The 24,528-nt window shown below is 35.4% G+C and overlaps 1 protein-coding gene across 5 annotated transcripts in view; it reads left to right on the top strand.

Annotated features, from left to right (window-relative positions):
- Positions 1-24,528, top strand: part of XRCC4 (X-ray repair cross complementing 4) — a 256,211-nt gene that overhangs the window by 88,002 nt on the left and 143,681 nt on the right. For all 5 annotated transcript variants that reach the window (XM_032627537.1, XM_032627540.1, XM_032627539.1 and 2 more), the window contains one exon: positions 23,654-23,820. In XM_032627537.1, the coding sequence (XP_032483428.1) occupies positions 23,654-23,820 (167 nt within the window). The remainder of the gene's footprint in view (positions 1-23,653; positions 23,821-24,528) is intronic.

The raw sequence follows: 24,528 nt of genomic DNA, 5'->3' as shown, positions 1-24,528 counted from the left end.
TTTTAGATCCTACAAAATGCAAAATCCAACTTTATTGCTGTTTATAAGAAAGACATCAAAAACATAAGGATCAAAATGATTGAGAAGAATGATAAAATTAATACACCCAGACAAATATTAATCAAAATATAATTTATGAGGGAATTTTATTATTATACCAAAAATATGCCTGAATAAGTGTTGCTGTGAATAGGGAAGAACTAGGAAAACATAATAATTCTGAGAACCTATATTCACCAGACAACATAATCTCAAAATACATAAAGCAACAATTAATTGACTCAGTTACAAGTTGAAATTTAAAAATCCAAAATCATATTGAAAGTTTTTAAAACATCTCTCTCAAAAATCAATATATTAAGCATATGAGAAAACAGCAAGAAAATAGAAGACGTGAACGGTGTATTTTAACAAGATTACTCGGATGGATGGGTGGATGGATAGATAAGCAGATAAGTAGATAGATAAATGGATAGATGGATAAATAGATCTATCTAAATGGGTAGATGGATAAATGGATCCCTTTATCTAACATTAGAGAATATACACTTTTTTTCTTTTCTTTTTTTTTTTCCGGCGTTACACGGGGCTTTCGCTGTTGTGGCCTCTCCCGTTGCGGAGCACAGGCTCCGGAGGCGCAGGCACAGCGGCCATGGCTCATGGGCCCAGCCGCTCCGCAGCATGTGGGATCTTCCCGGACTGGGGCACGAACCCGTGTCCCCTGCATCGGCAGGCGGACTCTCAACCACTGCGCCACCAGGGAAGCCCACTTCTTTTCAATCTTACTAAAGCATGACAATATTTGACTACGTACTAGTCCACAAAGGACTCTGGTAAACTAGAGAATCAACATGCAGTTCTAGTTTTCTATAAATAGTTAATTACGAAAAGATTGTCTCTGCCACAAATATAAAGCATACACATGTAAGAAAATTCATGGGCCAGAGAAGCAATTTAAAGAAAGATTATGTAATATTTAGAATTGAACAGCAGCCAAAACACTGCATATCAGAACTTGAAGCTAAAGAGTTAGCATAGTTTTTAAACGCATATTTTAGCAATGATTGAAGATTGATGAGCCAAGCTTTCAACTCATGCCACATGATCTGAGAAGCAGGGTGTACAACAAAGAGAATCCTCAAGATGATGCTGAAGGGAGATCCAGGATGACTGCACTACAGTTGACTTAGAGAGCATAGGTCCATCTTGGAGTAGGGGTTGGTCAGAGAGCCAGGAGGGATGAATCTGAGGGGGCTGGTAGTTGGTGTGATTATTTGATGTGTTGGATTGTTTTGAGTTAAGAGTTGAAATTTGCCAAACGTAAGTTGTTTTTAATATTTCCCCATTATCATTTAACATCTATTTTATCCTTCCATTTTTTTAAAGAATATGTTTCAGATTTATGTTCTAATTTTTTGTAAAATAGTCATTTTTTCATAGTTCATTTCCTTTTTAAAATTATGGATGATTTTATGTTGTTTGGCTAAGTTTAAAGGGAAGTGCTTTTGTTTGGTTTAGAACATATGCTGACTGGATAGCAAAGAATACCTCCTTGAAACTGTTCATATGAGGACAACTCTAAATTTTAAATACTATTTTCTCAAAGATTGATTTTCTTATATTCCTTGATTTGGAGTAGACTTTCACTTTTAATCTAGAGAGAATTGTTTTGTTCTCTTTAGGGAAAGAGTTGAACTTTTACAAGAGGATTATGAAACACAAAGCGAGTGCTGTACTTGCTAACATAAAATGAACAAAATGGACACATCGTGTCACAGGCTGCTTGTCTCCCTCAAGAGACAAAGACTAGGCCAATCTGGGCTATCCTTCTGTGAAGTTAGAACAGCTGGAGTTTGACATTTTTCTTCTCTACATCTAAAGACTGGATAATGTTCATATTGGATCTTACTTGTCTTTCCCACTTTTGGTCTCCTGTGTTCTTTTTGGCTTGGGATCTTGGTTAGTGTGCAGGATAAGCTTGAGAAAAAAAAAAATCCTTCTCATTTCAGGATGAAATATTTAAAATAAACAGGCTGTGTGTTTATTACTGTGGAAACCAGACAGTAAGTATGACTGTAAACAGAGTGATTTCAAAAGACTAAGTGATTAAATGCCAACAGGACTGCAATAATACTATCATTCTTTCATAACTTTTATTTCTACCGTAATTATTGAAATGCTTTCTGAAATAATTATATGAAACTTATGTTAATCTTTTGTCATACATACATGATTTTTTAAAGAGTTTTATTAGAAACGTCATTTATTTTACTGGATGGAGAAAATTGAAGGTATACTTGTTTTCAGCAAGTATGATGGCTAGACTCTTCTGAAAGTGTTAAATTCTGAGGAATCACTTGATAACATTTTTCATGTTTGTTAACCACCAGTGAAATAGTGATTTTGTATCTTGGGAGTTTGCTGCATCCATCTTCTTTCTTCTCCAGTCTTTTCATGGGAATGCATTCTGAAAACCTAGTTGTAACTGTCCAACTCCTCTGATATATAACTTAAGATTTTATATAACACAGGTTATTTCTCATTCTAGTGAATCATTTTGTGCCTGATAGGACATTTGGGTAAAGCTTAATGAAAGCAAAGTTGCTAGAAAATGAATTCAGCTTGACTCACTCATGGTAGTTGCACCAGCCTTATCTTGAAGCAGTCCCTGTTGTTTCATTCAAAAAAACTGTATTTTCTATATACTAAGTACATTCGTTTTCTATTGTTATATAACAGATTGTCACAAATTTAGCAGCTTAAAGCACCATCCATTATCTCACAGTTTCTGTAGGTCAGAAGTCCAGCCATGGCACAAGTGGGTTCTCTGCTCAGGATCTCACAAGTCTGAAATCACAGTGTCAGCCAAACTGCATTTTCACCTGGAGCTCAGATTCCTCTTCCAAGCTCACGTGGTTGATGGCAGCATTTATTTCCTTGCTGGCTGTTAGCCAAGGGTTGTTCTCAGCCCCAGGAAGCCACTCTTATGGCTCCCTCCATCTTCAAATCCAGCAACAGAGAACTTCCTTCAAGTTGACTCCTTGCTCTTCACAAAGATCCCAGTCCATTTTGAGGGCTTATGTGCTTTGCTCAGGCCCACCAGAATAATCTGTCTTTTTATTTATTTATTTTAATTTTTATTTAATTAATTTATTTATTTATTTTGCGGTACGCGGGCCTCTCACCGCCACGGCCTCTCCCGTTGCGGAGCACAGGCTCCGGACGCACAGGCTCAGCGGCCATGGCTCACGGGCCCAGCCACTCCGCGGCACGTGGGATCTTCCCGGACCGGGGCACGAACCCGCGCCCCCTGCATCAGCAGGCAGACTCCCAACCACCGCGCCACCAGGCAAGCCCATAATCTGTCTTTTTAAAAGTCAGCTGTGCTATATAACCTAACCTAATCATGGGTGTGACTCATTAAATTCTCAAGTTCTCACATACAAAAGGAGAGGATTACACAGAACATGTACACCAGAGGACTGGATTCTTGAGGTGCATCTTAGAATTCTGCCTACCATTAAAATAATAGAGGCTGTTAGGTATGTATTTCTTCAGTTTCTTTTTTCCATCTTCATATGTGTCTGTATTCTTTTCTTCCTCTAGTTTCAGAAAAGGAAGACTTTTTATTTGAAGTTTAAATTCTTCCTTCCTGGTCTTTCCCACCCCTCCTTGAATTTACCCTATTAGACCTGCATGTTTTCTCACTCTCACACTCAGCTATACTCTTGTATTTTCATTTCTCCCTGTCCATTTGCTCCTTCCCTTCAACTTATATGTTGCCTGGTCCTCAGTTCTCTTCACTCAAGTGAATCTGACTGCACTTTTCTGTGGCTCAGGTTTAAGTCCACTATCTTTTTTGAAGGAACTTTTCTAAACAGCTGATTTTTCTGTCTCTGGTCCTCCCTACTCTCATCTACTACCAGAGGGACATTCTAAAATGCAAATCTAATCACACTATTCTGCTTAAAAAATCAGTGGAAGTCCCACCTTGTTGCCTTTACCAGAGGACAATGTATGGACTATGGACAGGTTATGTTTGGCCCGTATATGCAGAAAGCACTTTAAACGAGTTTCCAAGAATTTAAATCGGGCTTATACCTAAAAATATGGATTTCTGGCATCTCTTGAAAAATTAGAAATCTGAGTAGTCTGGCCTACATTTCTACAAGGCAACTACTCCTTCCACTGTTATTACTAGTAGCTGCCCCTGTAGGTGGGAAATGCTCTGTATAGTTTTGCCAACCCATCAACTTTATTCATTTACTTTACCTGCCTAGCCCCTGAAGACAGTGACTTTACAAGCCCTGACCTAGAGAATAAAGACTAAATGTCTTAGTATTTATCATTTTTTGTAACATCATCCCATTCATAATTTTCAAATCATGTTGCATCTTAGTTGACTGATTACGTTTCAGTTTCTCCTGCCAGATATGATTTCCATAAGGACAGGAAGTATGCTTTGTTTATGCTTTCACTCTCAGCCCCTAACAATTTCTAACACATACCAGAAACTCAGTGAAATTGATTTAAATGGTGCTGATTGTACTTTCACACATACTGATTTTGTGTGTCCATATAAATTGCTAAAAAGGCAATACAGACAAAAGTAGGTATCAACTCTCTAGCACTATTGGAAAATCTTAAAGCATACCTTTATGGTCTACCAAAAGTGAATCAATAGAGTCATTTTGATAGACAAAGAATAATCCATTGTAATACTGTTATAGTGGCAGCGGTGGTGGAAACCCTTCAACATTTTCAATGTCTTGTTCCTTTTATACTTTCATTGGAGTATAGGAATTTGGACTCCCCTGACGGTGTTGTATGTTCAGAACATAGAGAAAATAGGGCTTCCAGTTAGCTCTTGTTCCTTTCTCTGTAAGATACTGAAAGGCTTTCTCTTTGTTTACATCCATCAATAAATATTTATAATTTTTCGAAGTAGGTTTCCTAACCATTGCTATTCATTAAAGAGCATTTTAAACTATGATTTTTTAAGGTGTTTTGAGAATGATGGTTTTGGTTATTGGAGGTGATTAATAGAATTTCCACTGTAGTTCTTTATGATTGGATTAAAACATGAAATGTAAATGGGATTATTGAACATACATAAATCTAGAAGGATGAAGTTTGTAGTGCTTTGTGTACTTAAATTTTCTTGTTAGAGTTTGTCTCTGCAGTTTTTAGTTCTGTTTTTTCAGAAATGTCATATTGAACTACTTTAAAAAACCTTTCTCTCCAGTATCCCACAGAAGCATACTTGCATGGAATTAGAGGTAGATACTCATGTTAAAAAGAATCATAGATTGTTGTTGGCAATGAGAGGGAAATCATATTTAATCCAAGACAGGGTGGTTCCTCTAGGTTACTCACTGATGAGACAAAAACAATGGAAAAATTTGCATCATTGCTCTTTTTCTCCCTCTCAGTAAAATTGTGAACAAATTCTTTTTGTGATCCTGTTTTTGTGTTGATCTCACAAGTTGAAGACATTCTGGACCATTCCCTATTTCAATGGTAGTTCACAGTGATGACGCGAATTGTCTACAAGAAATTGTTTTCTGCATATGTTCCAAAAACAGTCATTATTTGCAATATTCTCTGGTTTTATTTTTAAATATTGTTTCAGTATTTCTTTATTTTGTTATTTATAATGTTCAATCAACACTCATTAAAAAAAAAACCTGGATAAAGGTAGTTCTTACCCACTTCACGTTTTTCTTTTTTTTAATTGAATTGGCCAAAAGATAATCAGGGCACAGTGGGGGAATTTAGGAAATGAGTTATCTTTAGGACATAACCATAGGCACTATAAGACTGAAATACTACCTATATTAGAGTTTTCCAGAGAAAAAAAAATATATCCTATATAAAGTATCTATCTGTATAGATACAGATATCATAAGGTATTGGGTCACACAAGTATGGAGACCGAAAAGTCTCACTATCTGGACACCCAGGAAAACTGGTGGTGTAGTTTAAAGGCCTGATAGCTGGAGAGCTGATATTGAATTTCCAGTCCAGATCTGAAGCCCTAAGAACCAGGAGAATCAAGGGCAGGAAAAGATCCATGTTGTAGTTCAAGTTGTCAGGTAGAGAGTGAATTTAACTTTCCTCTGCCTTTTTGTTCTATTCTGGCCCACAACTGTATGGATGGTGCCCGCCCACAATGGGGAGGGCAATCTATTTTACTTAGTTCAGTAATTCAAATGCTAGTCTCTTCCAGAAACACCCTTAGAGACACACCCAGAAATAATGTTTAACCAGCTCTCTGGGCATCCAAATAAAATTGACACATAAAATTAACCATCACACTAGCTACTGCCAATCTTGATATTGAACATCTGATTATGGTCCTATATATTGATATCATACTTAAAATTTCACACTGCTACTATAATCCCCAAAATGTGCTCATCTATTCTGAGATTGATGAACTTGTGAAAAACATTGAATATAATGAGCATTTTAAAAAATTGAAGTATAGTTGATTTACAATGTTGTGTTAATTTCTGCTGTACAGCAAAGTGATTCAGTTATGTATATATATTTTTTTCTTTTTTATATTCTTTTTCATTATGGTTTATCACAGGATATTGAATATAGTTCCCTGTGCTATATAGTAGGACCTTGTTGTTTATCCATTCTATATATGATAGTTTGCATCTTAATGAGCATTTTTTTTTTTTTTTTTTTTGCGGTACACAGGCCTCTCACTGCTGCGGCCTCTCCTGCTGCGGAGCACAGGCTCCGGACACGCAGGCTCAGCGGCCATGGCTTACAGGCCCAGCCGCTCCGCAGCATGTGGGATCTTCCCGGACCGGGGCACGAACCCATGTCCCCTGCATCGGCAGGCAGACTCTCAACCACTGCGCCACCAGGGAAGCCCTTAATGAGCATTTTTAATAACACTTCTCATACTGTATAACAGGTACCTTTTTATAAGAGTCTCTTTGTGGGCAGGAGCACTGTATTATTTCTTTGTACCTTTGATATATATATTAGTATTTGGTGAAAAATTCCTTTAAACTGTTTGTTGGATTAAAAGTGTGAGAATGAACAATTCTTTGAAGTTACATAGTAGTTTTTCTTTTTCTTTTTGAATGTCACTCATATATTACCTGGGAATTAGGGTAAACAGGTTGGATGATAGTATTATTTCAAATTTTTGAAGTTCAAAGATCAAGGTAACAGCTTGTTGGTAAAGCAACCTCATCCTAGACAGTAATATTTATATTTTGTATATCTTGTTCTGGAATTTAAGTACCAAGAATGCGGATAACATAAAGAAGAGAATTTCAAATTTTAGAGCCATTTTGTGACACATCCTGTTTTTCTTCATATTTTTAGCTTCAGCCAAAAGGAAAATATACATAGGAAGAAAGAAGTGTGTTAAGAAAAACCAGAATTCAAATCTAATTGTCAATCTTTGATATCACATTTGGGTCTAAGAAATGGCTATTAAAACCAATTTAATTGTTACATTTGACAACGTCAAAATTGTAAAGTAGACTCTGAATTTATACTCAATAAAAACACTTGCTGCTAAGATACAGAGTTGTTAAAAGTAAAAATCTCAGTTAAACAAATGCTAAACAAATAGGAATTTACATTTCAGATAGCTATTCCAGTAGATAGTCAAGTTCAGAAAATCTTTCTAGATTGCAGAGTCAAGGTGGCCAGATTTCTTAAAATCATTAAGAGGAGATCTACACAGATGACCTTTGAGGGTGGAAGTATATTAGGTATATCCATATGGATGAGAGTATTTTGGTTAAGGGGAAGACAAGGACAGAATAAAAAAATAGCCTTTTTTAGCCCCCCCAATAATGCCTGGTTTCTATTTCCTATGAGACTAATGTACAATGAACTGAAATATTAGCTCTGTCCAGTTTAGGAAAACAACCTAACCTTATGGGAGCCATCTTCTATTTATTTGCTTAAAGTTACTACTTCCGTAGTGATTCTAAGGAACATGGAATGTGACGATTGCTGTCACTTAATATATAGAATCCCTTTGGGAAGAGTTTAGGTCAAGTCATTTCAAAAGCAGTTGGCCATCCCCATATAACTTTCTTTGGCTTATGCATTGGCCCAGTTAGCAATATTTCAGTGGCAAATTTGAGTTTATCCAAAGCATGAACTTGTAAAAGCTTGTCATGAACTTGAGAAGTGTACTTACCCAGTTTAAAAATTAAATAAACCTGTCAGAGCTCCCTTTCCAATGAGGAGCTCTGTATGTGCACACCAGGCATTATGGCCTCCTTCTTCAATTTATAACCAAACACTGATTTATAAAATTAAGTCATGATAATTTTTAAAGAGTCTACGTTCTGTGGTTTTCTGAACTGGCTTATTAAGGGGAGTGCTTTTTTTCTCCCTTAATATGTTGTAACCATGACAATAAGTGCCAAAGCATTTCTCATAGCTAAACATAAACCTTTGATCTGACCTTTTGAGTCATACAAAGAAAAATTATTCTTTAAAAATTTTATGAAATATTCATTTTGTGTCTGATATTATTTCCCCATTGGCTGTGACTTTTCATGTAACCATATATCTCAGTATACACGGTATTTTCAGAATGCCACCCTCCCTTCCATTGCTCCCTCACTTGAGTTTTAGAGATTCATCCCTTAGCACCCCATTGAATGAATGGGGATTACTACCTTGTCAAAATACAATAACTGCGATACCATTTGGACATTTTTGGCAATGGGTAAGTGTTCTCATTTGAGATTGCTTCATAAGAAACAGTTCACAGAAGTGGAACTACAATATGCCAAAGCAGTTGATTTCTTTTGGACTTAACTAAGTTTCTGGTTTTAATATTTGCTAACAGCAAGGTGCTATTATATGTAACATGACTTATTTACATAATTACCACAAAACACTTGGTATTTCATCTAGTAATGACATTATTTCATTGAAAACAGTAATTTTACTACTGCAGTATTTCGACATTTTTGTCTGGCTACATTTACACTTTGAGCTTTTAATGGCTGAAAATTCATGGTTGTAGTATTATAGTTTGTATCAATTTTTCTAAAATTAATCTACTAACATTGTAGGCCTTATAAAATACTACTACCCTCTTTACATTTATGTAAAGCAGATATTCTATCTGATTCATCTTTCCATAATGTAGATTGCCTTGTACGTATACATGGTAGGAACTAAAGAAAGAATATTTAATTGAATTTCAAGTTTTCATGTAGAATTCTACAGAAACTTATTGACTGTATTTCATATATTCCTTGTACTACTTTAGTCTTAGATCCAGAGCTCAAAATCTGAATTTATTACAATTAGCCCCAGAGAAATATAATTTGATTTATTTCATCACATTGAGTGGTGAAACATATTCTCTGAACATGTCTTTATTATTTTGAGGACATTAATTCATTGACTTCTGGTATCCAACATTGCCATGGAAATCCAGTGCCATTCTAATTCCTTATAACTCATTCACAAGTAACTTATTTTATTGCTTTGTAATCTCTTAGGATTCTCTTTTTGTCCCATATGTTCTGAAATTTGATGATGCCGTGCCTTGCTATGAGTCTGCTTTTGTAAGTGTGCTGGGACCTTAGTAGACCCTTTCCATTTGGAAATTTAAATCTTTCAGTTCATGTATTTCTTCTGCTTTTTAAATTCCTTCTCTGTTTTGTTGTCTCTTTTGGCTAATTCTATTATGTGGATTTTAACTCATCCTGTACTGTACTGATCCTCTCATTTTCTCTCCTATTTTCCATCTGTTTACTTATTTCTCTCTCTGTGTGTGTGTGTGTGTGTGTGTGTGTGTGTGTTTAGCCCAGAATTCCATCCTTTGACACCTCAAGTTAGGAAGAGAGGACTCTATTTGTTCTACATGAGCTCTAGGACTGGACAGTGCCATGTGAGGAACAGTCATACAAACATGGATCTCACCCTATTTGAGTACTTTCTAGTTGCTGCCTGCTTTCTGTCATTCTTCAGTCTTTGAAATAGGGTTTTGTTTCTTGGGTGTTTTTTTTTTTTTTTTCCTGAAGGGTGGGGGGCGGGCGTCAGAGTTTATAATTGTTATCTCCAGGAGGGCTTAGTCTAATACAGCTTACTTTGCTATTAGCTGAACTAGAACTATCTCAATGTTAACTTTTAATTACATTTTTCTTTGTGAGAAAATTCAATTAAATGCATGGTTACCATCCATTGTACTCTCCAGTTCTTCTCAATCTCATTAAAAATAGTTGTTAATTTTTATACTTTACAGGCAGTTTTCCTATTAGGTAATTATCACCTAAAAAAAACTACCTTGAAAAATTTAAAATGTTTTTTAGACCAATAATTTCTTTTTATCTTGTCTGTAGGTCAATAAAGAAATAAATCAAAGTAAATATTACTAGTTTTCTATATAAATATTTTAGATTGGAATTTGGTTTTTAGAGATCGGCCATTAAATTATAATAAGTATGCTTGTTAGGATTCTTAGTAAATATATTTGGATGAAAATTCTGACAGAAGAATTATTTTATTATTATTATTTTTTAAACATCTTTATTGGAGTATAATTGCTTTACAGTGTTGTGTTAGTTTCTGCTGTATAACAAAATGCATCAGCTATATGCAGACATATATCCCCATATCCCCTCCCTCTTGCATCTACCTCCCACCCTCCTTATCCCACCCCTCTAGGTGGTAGCAAAGCACGGAGCTGATCTCCCTGTGCCATGCAGCTGCTTCCCACTAGCTATCTGTTTTACATTTGGTAGTGTATATATGTCCATGCCACTCTCTCACTTCGTCCCAGCTTATCCTTCCCTCTCCCCGTGTCCTCAACTCCATTATCTACGTCTGTGTCTTTATTCCTGTCTTGCCCCTAGGTTCATGAGAACCTTTTTTTTTTTTTTTTTTAGATTCCATATATATGTGCTAGCGTATGGTATTTGTTTTTCTCTTTCTGACTTACTTCACTCTGTATGACAGACTCTGGGTCCATCCACCTCACTACAAATAACTCAGTTTCGTTTCCTTTTTTTTTTTTTTTTTTTTTTTTTTTTTTACGGGCCTCTCACTGTTGTAGCCTCTCCCGGACGCGCAGGCTCAGCGGCCATGGCTCACGGGCCCAGCCGCTCCGTGGCATGTGGGATCCTCCCGCACCGGGGCACGAACCCGCGTCCCCTGCATCGGCAGGTGGACTCCCAACCACTGCGCCACCAGGGAAGCCCTCGTTTCCTTTTATGGCTAAGTAATATTCCATTGTGTATGTATGCCAAATCTTCTTTATCCATTCAACTGTTGATGGACACTTAGGTTGCTTCCACATCCTGGCTATTGCAAATAGTGCTGCAGTGAACATTGTGGTACCTGACTCTTTTTGAATTATGGTTTTCTCAGGGTATATGCCCAGTAGTGGGATTGCTGGGTCATATGGTAGTTATATTTTTAGTTTTTTAAGGAACCTCCATACTGTTTTCCATAGTGGCTGTACCAATTTACATTCCCACCAACAGTGCAAGAGGGTTCCCTTTACTCCACACCCTTTCCACAATTTATTTGTTTATTTTTTGATGATGGCCATTCTGACTGGTGTGAGGTGATACCTTATTGTAGTTTTGATTTGCATTTCTCTAATAACTGGTGATGTTGAGCATCTTTTCGTGTGTTTGTTGGCAATCTGTATATCTTCTTTGCAGAAATGTCTGTTTAGGTCTTCTGCCCATTTTTGGATTGCATTGTTTTTGTTTTTGATATTAAGCTGCATGAGCTGCTTGTATATTTTGGAGATTAATCCTCTGTTGGTTGCTTCATTTGCAAATGTTTTCTCCCGTTCTGAGGGTTGTCTTTTTGTCTTGTTTATAGTTTCCTTTGCTGTGGAAATGCTTTGAAGTTTCATTAGGTCCCATTTGTTTATTTATTTTTTTATTACCATTTCTCTAGGAGGTGGGTCAAAAAGGATCTTGGTGTGATTTATGTCGTAGAGCATTCTGCCTGTGTTTTCCTCTAAGAGTTTTATTGTGTCTGGCCTTACATTTAGGTCTTTAATCCGTTTTGAGATTATTTTTGTGTATGATGTTAGGGAGTGTTCTAATTTCATTTACAGCATTTGCTGTAAAGCTGGTTTGGTGATGCTGAATTCTCTTAGTTTTTGCTTATCTGTAAAGGTTTTAATTTCTCCGTCAAATCTGAATGAGATGCTTGCTGGGTAGAGTAATCTTGGTTGTAGGTTTTTCCCTTTCATCACTTTTAATATGTCCTGCCACTCACTTCTGGCTTGCAGAGTTTCTGCTGAACGATCAGCTGTTAACATTATGGGGATTCCCTTGTATGTTATTTGTTGCTTTTCCCTTGCTGCTATTAATATTTTTCCTTTGTATTTAATTTTTGATAGTTTGATTAATATGTGTCTTGTTGTGTTTCTGTTTGGGTTTATCCTGTATGGTACTCTCTGTGCTTCCTGGACTTGATTGACTCTTTGCTTTCCCACATTAGGGGAGTTTTCGACTATAATCTCTTCAAGTATTTTCTCAGACTCTTTGTTTTTCTCTTCTTGTTCTGGGACCCCTAGAATTTGAATGTTGGTGCATTTAATGTTGTCCCAGACACCTCTGAGACTGACCTTAATTCTTTTCATTCTTTTTTCTTTATTCTGCTCCTTGGCAATTATTTCCACCATTTTATCTTCCAGGTCACTTATCCGTTCTTCGGGCTCAGTTATTCTGTTATTGATTCCTTCTAGAGTATTTTTAATTTTAGTAATTGTGTTGCTCATCACTGCTTGTTTGCTTTTTAGTTCTACTAGAGCCTTCTTAAAAGTTTTTTGTGTTTTCTACATTCTGTTTCTGAGATTTTGGATTATCTTTACTATCATTACTCTGAATTGTTTTTCAGGCTGCTTGCCTATTTTGTCTTCATTTATTTGGTCATATAGGTTTTTACCTTGCTCCTTCGTCCTAAACAAAATTTTTTGTCATTTCTTTCTTTTTTTTTTTTTTTTTTTTTATGGGTGGTGCTGTATTCCTGTCTTACTGGTTGTTTGGCCTGACACATCCAGCGCTGGAGTTTGCAGGCAGTTGGATAGAGCTGGCTCTTCGTGCTGAGATGACGGCCTCCGGGAGGCCTCACTCTGATTGATATTCCCTGGGGTCTGAGGTTCTCAGTCCAGCAGTTTGGACTCGAGCTCCCACCACAGGAGCCTGGGCCCCACCTGTGGCCTGGGAACCAAGATCCCACAAGCTTCATGGCACCGTAAAAAAAAAAAAAAAAAAAAAGAGAGAAAGGAAGAAAAAAAAGGATCAGTACAATATCAAAGAATAAAAAAAACAAAATAAAATTAGAAAGATAAAAAATAAATTAGAAAAGTAAAACTATAATTGAAACAATTGCAACAAGGTAAGATAAAACCACAACAGGAAAAAGAAAAATAAGGTGGGGGGGGGGGGGGCGGAGAACAAGCCAGAAGGAGAGATCACTAACAAAGTATAAAAATAAAATAAAATTAGAAAAATGAAAGGTTTATAAAAGAATCAACAACAATGAATCAATAAGGTAAAATGACCCCAATCTAAAAGAGGAAAAAAGAAAAAAAAAAAGTTTTGGCTATAGGGGCAGAGTTTAGGCAGGGGGTGTAACTTAGGCAGGGGCAGGGTTTTGGGTGGCAAAGGACCTAGGCGGGTGGAGGGGTGATGGTTGACCGTGGGTGGGGTCTCTGCTTAGGACCTACACAGAAGGGGAGAGGTGGCGTGTTGAAAGGAGGGCCTTTGGAGTGTGGAGTTCCGAGTTCTGGAATTTGGAGGTAGGGCCCCGGGTGGGGATGTGTGGGTGAGGTTTAGGCCCAGCGTTGGAGGCGGTCTCCGAGTGCAGTGGTAGGGTACTGGATGGGTGGGTGTAGGGGGCGGGGCTTGGGCTCTGTGTGGCAGGAGGGAGGCTCCGAGGGCAGAGGATTAGGCCCAGGAGCCTAATAGGCTTCCCGTTGTCAAAGTGGACAGGGAAAGCACAGGCCGCATTCCCTTCCATTCCTCCGCGCTCCTCCCCCACTGTCTCCCCCAGGGTCTCCCCGTCGCCGCTGGACCCCTAACCGTGGGTGGGTCCCGCTGGGTGTAGGAACTCCTTCCCTAACCCAGCCGCCCCTCAGAGGTGCCAGTCCTAGGGGTCCGGCCTTTACTTTTGCCCCCCTTCCCCTCCCTCCCACTCCCTCAGGACCCATTTGGCTGGAGGGAGCCTAGGTGGGCAGAGGATCAGGCCCGGGATCTCAGCAGGTTCCTGGGGGTCCAAGTGGGCAGGGGAAACCTGGCCACGCTCCCTTTTGATCCTCTGATCTCCCAATGGTTCCCCAACTTCCCCCCTTCGGGTGTGGGATCCCTTCCCCTCCCGCAGCTGCCCCCCCAGGGCCTCCAGTCCCGTCCCGCCAACACTTCTTCTCCCCCTTCACTCCCCCCACACCCCACGTCCTACCCGGGGACCTACTCTGGGGGTTCTTCCCGTCCCCTTGGGTGTCTGTGGTCCCCCACTGGTGCCTGGTAGGTGCCCTAGTTGTGAGGAGGCACGAATTCTGTGTCCTTCTAGTATGCCATCTTGATTCCGCCAAGATGGAATTTTTTAATCCGTAGTTTAAAAAGACAGTTATTAAGCTTTGTGAAATTTTTTTGAAAGAAATTCATATACCAAACAAAAAATGGACATATTTTTTCTGGATTCCTATATTTTATCATTTCATTTAAACTAGGATTTTAAAATACTTGGTACTTCTATGGCTTTTTAAAGATCACCCCTTTTGAGTTTACTAGTTTATGATAACTGATTTTAAGGAAATGCAGTTATAGTTAACACAATAAGTGTTTATGATTTTCTTTGTTTGTTTCCAAAAATTTCTAATGTCAATATAATGCCTTATAACCAGTCAAGCTGTTTCATCAAATATATATAGTTCAGTGCTTTGGGATTGGGAGGTTGGAGGTTGGCTTTAAGTTTCTGTAATTTTTAACTATGAAAGTCCAGGATTCATAATCAGAAAAAAATATAAGATTCTATTGTTTTTGTTTAATTTTCCTAGAGAATGTTAGAGAGACCTAAGCAGTTGTTACTAAACAGTGTAAACTGGTTTAAATTCAGAAATAAATAGTCCATGATATTTTGTACTATGTCCTATTAAGATATATTTCCTAAGTTTCTCATAGTAGATATTTTATCATATTGTAAGTGTTTTTTTTCCCAGCGTTGGCTTGCTTATTGTTTCTATGAGGCCTTAGGAGCTAAGCAACAGCACACAGTGATCCCAGCCCCAGTGAGATTTTTCTCTGTCATAGCCACTCTGGAATGCTACTGTGTTAAAGTAATCAACCGTTTTTAGAAGTCAAATCAATTTCAAACTGACTCGAGAGTGGAGTTTTTTGTGCCGTTTGGTATTATTTCTGTTGTGGCTTATTTTTAAAATCCTTCATGCCCAGCCCTTAGATTGTGTTCATGAATGTCTTATAGGATAAGTTGTTATTTTGAATACAGTGGTTATAACTTGTTCACGACCCACTTTCAAATAAATGTCAGTATTGGGATTCTAAAATAGAGATTGCTAACTTTCCCAAATACCATATAATCCTTTTGGTATGACCAAGGAATTCAAAATAACAAAAAATAAGACTACTAAGTAGGCAGTTACATTCATATTTCTACCTACACATCATTTGGGAGTCTTATCAGCTACAGTGTAGGGAGTTTGATTTAAAAATAAGCAATTGGTACAGCTACTATGGCTATAAGAGTATATACATTCCTCAATAAACTAAAAATGGACCTACCATCTGATTCAGCAATTCTACTCTTGGATGTATATCCAAAAAAAATGAAAACACTAATTTGAAAAAATATATGCACCCCAGTGTTCACAGCAGCATTATTTACAATAACCAGGATATGGAAGCAATTTAAGTTTCCATCAAGAGATGAATGGGTAAAGGAGATATGGTACACACACACACACACACACACACACACACACACACACACACACACATACACACACACACACACACACTGGAATATTACTCAGCCATAAAAAGAGTGAATTTTTGCCATTTGCAACAGCATGGATGGACTTGGAGGATGTTATGCTTAGTGAAGTAAATCAGATAGAGAAAAACAAATACCAAATGTGTTCACTTAAATGTGGAATTTAAGAAATAAAACAGATGAATGAATGTAACAAAACAGAAACAGACTCACAGATACAGATAACAAACTAGTGGTTGCCAGTGGAGAGAGGGATTGAGGGAAGGAGCAAGATAGGAGATGGGATTAAGAGATACAAACTACTAAGTATAAAATAAATAAGATGCAAGGATATAATGTACAGCACAGGGAATACAGTCAATATTTTATAATAACTTTAAGTGGAGTATAATCTGTAAAAATATCAAATCACTATGTTATACATCTGAAACTAATATGACGTAAATCAACTATACTTCAATAAAAAGAATTTTTAAAATGAAAACAGAAACAAAAAATTAACAATGAGAAACTTAACCAAAGGATATAAAAAAACCTCTTGATTAGGTAAAGAAATACGGTGGTCCTGAATGGAGAGATTACACTGTAATTCATGTTGGAAATAAGTTAATTCCTTATAAAATAACTAGAAAATGAGTGTAATTCCAAACCAGATTCCTAGTATATTTTTTATGTTTCTTTGTTTGTTTTTAGTTTGTCTGAAATCCTGATATATGTCACTTTTGCCATATTCTCTTGGTTAGAAGCAAGTCAGAGACCTGCCCACACTCAAGGAGAGGGAATTACATGGGGCCTGAGTACCAGGAGGCTGGGATAATTGGGGGCAATCTTAGAGGAAATGCTGAGTACTCTGTAAGCACTTGTTTTCCTGCCTGTAATCTTCTGATGGCTTTTTGTTAGAATAAGTTCTGAACTTGTTACTGTGGCCTACAAAACCCTATATGATCTACTCTCCTGTCTACCTTTCCAATCTCATCTCTGTTCTCTACCTCAGTTTTTGCAAGGACTTGTTCCCTGACCACTATATCTAAGCATACTCTGCCCTCTAATAGCTATCTTATGACTCATTTTATTTTCTTCATTGAATTTACAACTGTGTGAAATTATTATTTGATCATTTGGCATCATCAACCTCCTCTACTAAGATATAAGGTCCAAGAGAGTGGACACATTGTTTTTCTTGTTCACAACAGTATCTCCAATGCTTAACATATAGTACATACTCAGAAAGTCTGATAAATGAATACGTTCTATGTTTAACCATGTAAGAATGGGAATACTAATTTGGGTAATATGTAGCCCCTATCCCTTTGCAGCTTTCAGACTAGTATGAGAAAAAAAAGTTAATATTGTAATGCTGTGATAATTGTCCATGTTCACCCACTAGACTACCCAAGTGTAACTGAATGAATGTCTAATGGAAAGTACAGAGAGGAGTTAGTTTAGTAGTGCGAGGGATGGACAATGAATTCTGTCTTAGCATTTGAAGTTTCAGGTCTGTATAGGACATACTGGTGACATCACTCCAAAAATGAGTTAAATGTTTATAGAAGTCTGGACTTTAGGAGAGGTACCACCTGTAGATACACGTTTGGCAGTTTTCAGCTTATCTGTAATAATGGAAGCTGTGATTGTGGATAACCCTAAAACTCTACAGAGAAAAAAGAGAAGTAGGTCAAGGGACCATTCCAAGAAATATTACCATTTAGGCTGTAAGTAGAAGACAGAGAAGCATACTATGAAGATATGATTAGATGAGTATTATGAGATCTAGTAGAGTATCAGGAAATCCAAGGCAATATTTCTTTTTCTAATATCAAAATTAAAGTAACAGGCAAATAATAGGCAACCCCTGCCTTCTACCTACCCCACTACCCCCAATTCAGTTAACTATGGGAAAAGCCTTTTAGTTGATTCTAAATCCATGTATAGTAAAAATTTTCATTGTTAATTATAACTCCTAATTAGACCAGATAAGTCTTCTAGTTTTTACTATATTTTCCATGAACCAAAAGGCTCATCATCTCTATTTCAAGACATAATGGAATGAACATTTACAGTCATTCAAAGTAAAAGTAACTTCTGAGATAGTCTTATCACATGGACCTTTGGGCGTTTCATTCTCAAGGATTCTCTGACTCCCACCAATGAATTTTGCAATTATGAATACCAAATAATTCTTAGATGGTACTTAATATATTAAAGCATATAGCATGTCCTTAAAATCTAATAAGTTTTAGCCCTATAATTAGAGCTCAGTGTATTTTCACTTTTAGATGATTGCATTTTCATTGTAAGAACCTATAGGATCTACAGATCTACAACTCTGCATATGCAGAGCCTTGTTTGATCATATAATCATCTTGAGATATTTAAACATTTTTAAATAAGCTTTGAGAAATTTGGTCAAGAAAATAGTTGGAAAGGTGAGATTAATAGTCTCACAATAAAGCTCTCTTATCTGCTTAGAAAGTCCTTATCAGTATTCTTTTCTCAGTTCTAGCTACCTTGGAAGTTAAATGTGACCAGTTGTCAACCTAGGTATGTCACTGTTTTAGAAGATTCATTTGTAATATTTTTTATTTAAATCTAAAATAACATTTCAGCAGGTCACAAAACCAAAGAGTTCATGATACTAAGACCTTAGTAAAAAATAGTTGATTCAGAATACTTACAGTTGATGATTAACATAACTAGGCCAAAGTAATACAGTTTAGTTTCTTTTTTACTACATAACTTGACTGATTTCCTTTATTACTAGAATTTTACAACTATGTATTTGTCTACAATAGACAAAATATCCCATATTACAAACTATAATGAATAGGCTTTACTTTTTTAGTGTATACATATCTAGGCACAGCTAAACTTTTTTTTAAATACTAATAAATTTAAAAACACATACTGAAAAGAACGGAGTTCCTGTCTGACCATTAGTGCCTAGGAATCACATCAAGATATCTTTATTCCTCCTTTTCCTTTAGCTTTACATCTTGGTTCCCAGGACAGTAACAAATATTAATTTTGTAAGGTTATTTAGACTACTTTGATAACGTATCAAAATGCAGCTCTTTAGTTGATATATTCTAAGCAGAGTATCAACTCACACCTTGATAATCCTCCTATCCCCAGAAACATGTGGAATGACCATAAACAATTCCCCTGGAATTAGTGTTTATTTAGTGTATTTTACCAATACTATATATTCTCTTTTATCTGTTTGGCCACTCCAAAGAACCTGATAACTGAGTACATATATAACTTTATACATTCTTTAAAAAAAAAGTATCTTTTTAGGTTTTATTAAACTTATGTATTATCACAGTATTGAGAGCTATTATGCAATATTTAAGCCATGCCCTTTTGGTTGAAATTATACTATTCAATAAAATAAAACTGTTACATCCTTAAACAGATTAAAATATTTCTTAATTTGTATTCAGAGAATCACTGTCCCAATTATTTCCTTTACCTGCCACATTATAATTGTATTCTCTTATTAATAAGGATCATTGCAATTTTAAAAAATTCAAGTCTTTATTGAGCACTTAATATATGTCTAGAACTGTATAAGACACTGTGGATACTAAGGAAGACATAAGATAGGGTCTCTGACCTCAAAGAGCTAGAAATTTAAAGGAAAAGACTGCATTTCTGAAACAAGAGAAAAATATAGGGAGGATGAAACTGAGTGAAAAATTGTGTGAGACAAACTCTGAAGTATCAAGAACAAAGAAGCCAATGTAGGCTAAAGTAGTTAAAGAGAATTTGTTCTGGACTTTGAAGTGATGAGTAAGGGGGTGTGGCATTTAATCTTGGAGTTAAAGAATGGACAGGTATCCAGAATAAAAGCCTGGCTAAAGAAAATGGATAAGTTTTCTGAAATTGAGAATTTTTAATGCAGATCAGATCAAAGATGCTATCTGTTTTGCTAGCTAAAATAATGACAGTTTAGAGTCAACTAGTGCAACCTACTATGATTACCAGTATTTAAGAAGTGAATTGTTTTCAACTATTTTTTACATGGAAAAATAAAAACATAGCTTAAAATCTTAGATTATAGACTGAATGAGATGCTTAGTATAGGTTTGTGTACACTGAATTCTCCATACGATCTTGAGAACTAACTACAAAAGAGAAATTTTTTTTTGCCCATGCCTCTAAAGAAGAGATATACTTTCAAAATGTCTTTAATTTGTGGTTTCTGACTCTGGTGTACCATTTGAAGTCCTGATTTCATATTGCAGATTATTTTGAAATTACAGAACTAATAAAGAACATCTGTGTTAATAGGCTTACATGTCCAACAAAAAACTAAAGCAAAAGATTTTTAAATTGACAAAAACATACAGTGTAACTTTTGTTGGAATTTGCTAGTTTTAAAAACAATACTTTTCTAAAGTGGCCACTTCATTTGAGGGATGGTATAAAGATGGGCTGAATATAGTTAGAGCACAGAAATATTTTATGCTTCTCAATTCATTAGGCCTGATTTGAGGCCCTTCTGTAAGTCCAGTTCACATGGGCGTGTGGTCCCTTGCATCTATGAGGTAGACAGGCTGGAACAGAGGTAGTGAGAGTGGAAGGGTGCTTCCTGCCTTGGCTCTGAACCATGTGTATACAGACAGGATGGTCCAGCAGACTCACTCTCTCATACATTCCAGAATTTTTCTACAAAATAAGCAGAATATCTCAAGTAAAATATTTTTCTTGGATTGAGTTTTAAATACTTCTTGATTATTTTTATTGTTTGGAATAACAGATGTTCACGCCTGTTAAAGGACCCCAAACTAGTGAATATAATTAGAAAAAATAGAAACTGAAAAATACTTGCCTACTCTTAAGAAGAAATGACATTTTAAGTTTATTCTATACCAAATAGCCAAGAAGAAATTTAAGAATTCTCTTTTGGAATTTTGGATGTAAGGATTTGAATGATATTTTGAAAAAAGTTTCTTGTTATTAGTGATTTAAAATTGTTCCCTTTTTCTTTTGCCATCTAAAATAGAATGTTAGGGTGCTAGACTTGTGTTAATCTGTGCATTTGTATTTTACTGATTACTGTATTCAGGATCAGCGTGTGATCCTGAATATCACACTTTGAAATGGATAATGGATCATTATCCATTTGGCATTGTTGAAACTTCCAAGTGATGAAAAACTCTTTTCTTTCTAAAAATGTCCATCTTAGTCAAAGCTTCCTGACAATTGTGATAATGCGAGAATACAAAATCACAGTGTGGGTTTATGTTTTACTGATAATGTAATCTATTGTCTAAAAATAAAATAAGCTTAATTTTTCTTCTGTTCTGTATCGACTCAAAGAAGTAATATTCTACAGCTAATCTTAATTTTTGTATGTTTGTTTGCATAAGAGAAGCTTTGAAAGGTTAGTGCTCAAATTTACTTTCAATTTATATATTCTTTACATAGATAAAACTTTCCTATTTAAACTTATATACTTGTTAAATGGACTCATTATATGCACTTATATGCAAATGTTTTTGGCCATTTGATTCTAAGTATAAGAGAAATAAATCAGATGTGACAAATAGTCTGAAATAATTTCAAAATTCTTAGAATTTTTCCAAGTCTTTTTTGGGTAAAGGTTTAATAATAATAATTATACTATTTTAAAATAATAATTTTACTATTAAAATTAGAATTAAGCTCTAATTTAGGTTTTATATATCTACACAACTGGATGTACTCATTGAAATATTGAAATAAAGAACAATTTTTCTTAATCTGATTCCCATTCTTTGGTTAAGAAAGAGAAAGAGGTGAGATAAAACAGATAAAACAAATTAAAGGATTAAGAAGACATTGTGACCTCCTCGGATTTCAAAAAGAAAATACACAAATACATACTCAATTTCTTTGTGACTAAACTGTACTATTCAGTCTTCTAAAGTGTGCCTATAATACAAGAATATAAATATCCTTTGTTTTCCTTTACATTTTAAGCAAGTATATATAAATGTTTTTCAACACCTAGGAATTGTCAGTGTTTAAGTCTTTTCACAGGGTTTCTAAAATATTAAGTAAAATATCTACCTGTGTTTTCGATCTGAAAATTTAAAATAAATTGGTAAACATAATTCATCCAGAAAAGTTTACTCTGTGGGGTTAAACAACTAAATGATTCTAAATTATAGGAATTAACTGAAATGTTTTATAAATTGCCACTCAGATTGCAAACATTGGATTTTTACTGTAGTGACTTTTAGTTTTATTTGTAAATTGACTAACAGTGATTTGTCTCAGAATTATCAATCACTATTAAATATTTCTCAATCTGTATGTAACATATTTATAGAAATACTCCTTTACAAGCAAGACATTTTAGAAATATTCCTATTAGTGAATGCCATAATAGAAATTACTGATCCAGGAGACAAACAACACAAAACCAAAAAAACCCTTTTGTACTCTCAATTTTGCCACCTACTTAATCCCTTTAAAATCTCTCTTCAGAATTATGTGTAGGTTCTGAACCTAATTCTTCCTCTTACTTGTTTGTTTAGCATACTCATTTATGTCAGGAAACAGTGTAACAGGATAGTATAGTAGGATCTTGATTTTATTCCTTCAATATATTAGATAACTACTCTGAACCTCACTTTACTAATCTATAAAATGGATATAATATTTCCATTTTGGTGATGATTAGATTAATTTGTATTTGTGCTATGCTTGAGTTATATTTCAATTGTAAGGTATGGTGGCTATATAATTATAATTGTCATTTAAAAGCTTATTTTAGTTACAATAATTCTAATTTTAATAGTAAGGATATTATAGTTATTAGTAAATCATTGTGTTTCAATATCTTTATCTACCAAATGAGGAGAGCCTGTGTTCCTTTCAGAATTCCTTAACTATAATAAAATTTTATTACACTGTTTTATTTTGTAGTGCCCTCTAACAGAGGAATTAAGATATTTTTATGTCTTACCTTTATGCAAAAGTACTCAAGTTTGACATGTGACATTATTATTTATAATTTATAGTAATAAGTTGTTGGTTTTTGATAAACCTGGTAACAGTCATTACTCCTTTATCTGTTTTTTAAAACCCTATATTTTTCTTAGGTATTACAAAAATTTTTCTTTCTTCACAGGTAGCTTCTGTCAGTTATTTGATTTTACCATCAGTACTAACAGAAACTAGAGTTAAGAATCTTCATGTAGGGACTTCCCTGACAGTCCAGTGGTTAAGACTCTGCGCTTCCACTGCAGGGGGCACGGGTTTGATCCCTGGTCAGGGAACTAAGATCCTGCATGCATGCCACATGGCCAAAAAAAAAAAAAAAAAGAGTTTTCATGTATAATTTCTTTCCTTATTCTGAGCATAGTGACTTAAATTAGGTAGTAGCAAACAGATGGTAGTATGCTTATATGGTATTTATGTTGTTTTCTTTTCTGCTAGGAGGTGGGAGAATGACTTACCACTTAAAAAGAATTATTCTTAGGTTATATGTTGATTTATCTGATAAGCTTTAGTAAGAAAGTAGGAAGTTGCCCATTGTATTTATATCTGGTAAATGAGCTATATTTAAATCTTAAACTTTTTTCCCCTCAGAAGAAAATATGTGTATTTAAAACTGGGCCATTCAATCTTGATATTCTCCCCTAAAGCTAATCATGTTTTCCTTTCATCCTAGTTCAGACTTGGTTCCTTCAACCTAGAGAAAGTTGCAAACCCAGCTGAGGTCATTAGAGAACTTATTTGTCGTTGCCTGGACACCATTGCAGAAAACCAAGCCAAAAATGAGCACCTACAGAAAGAAAATGAAAGGCTTCTGAGAGACTGGAATGATGTCCAAGGACGGTGTGTGCATAATGTGCTTGTATCATAAAAACACTAAGCTCTTTATATCATTGTAGGTATAAGTTAATGATTTATACATTTATAATATATGTAGACTAGCATATATTTAAAATGAGATCTGTCATTAATTATACCTTTACTTAATGTGATTAAACTAAATTATTGGTCATTATTGTACATTATATGAGTACATTAACACTTTTAGGTCCTTAGTATTTGGTGGCCCCGGCAAACTAATAACAATAAGGAGTAATTGGACAATGAGAATCAGAACCCATTAATATTAATCAAAGTTTAGGAAGTTGATGTTTATAAGGATTAATTGACTTCAAATTATAAGATTAATAATGAATAAAAAAGACATGAAATATAAATAAGCATAGTTGATTCCTTATTTGGAATCTTTTTATGAATGGCATCTATTTCAGGTGAAGTTTGTGTTTTGGTTCCTAATAAAGACTTATTTTTGCTGATTGATTGAAAATTCATGCTATCAGCATTTTAAAAAGAAGTAATTGTTACTACTGGATAAGACATTGAAAAGCCTTTATTTTCCTGATTTTGTTCCTTATCTTTTAAACGATGAAGAAGAAAGTGACCTATCTTCTCAATTATGCATTTTTCTCAACTATATCATAATCTAGGCTGGTCCAGGCTGTAGCCTGTATTACTCTATTATGTAAAAGATGTTTGAAGGAAATAAAATAT

This window comes from Phocoena sinus, chromosome 3, assembly GCF_008692025.1.
Source record: "Phocoena sinus isolate mPhoSin1 chromosome 3, mPhoSin1.pri, whole genome shotgun sequence".
NCBI lineage: Eukaryota > Metazoa > Chordata > Mammalia > Artiodactyla > Phocoenidae > Phocoena > Phocoena sinus.
Note: the sequence above shows the minus strand (reverse complement) of the source record. Positions and strands in the feature narration are given on the sequence as shown.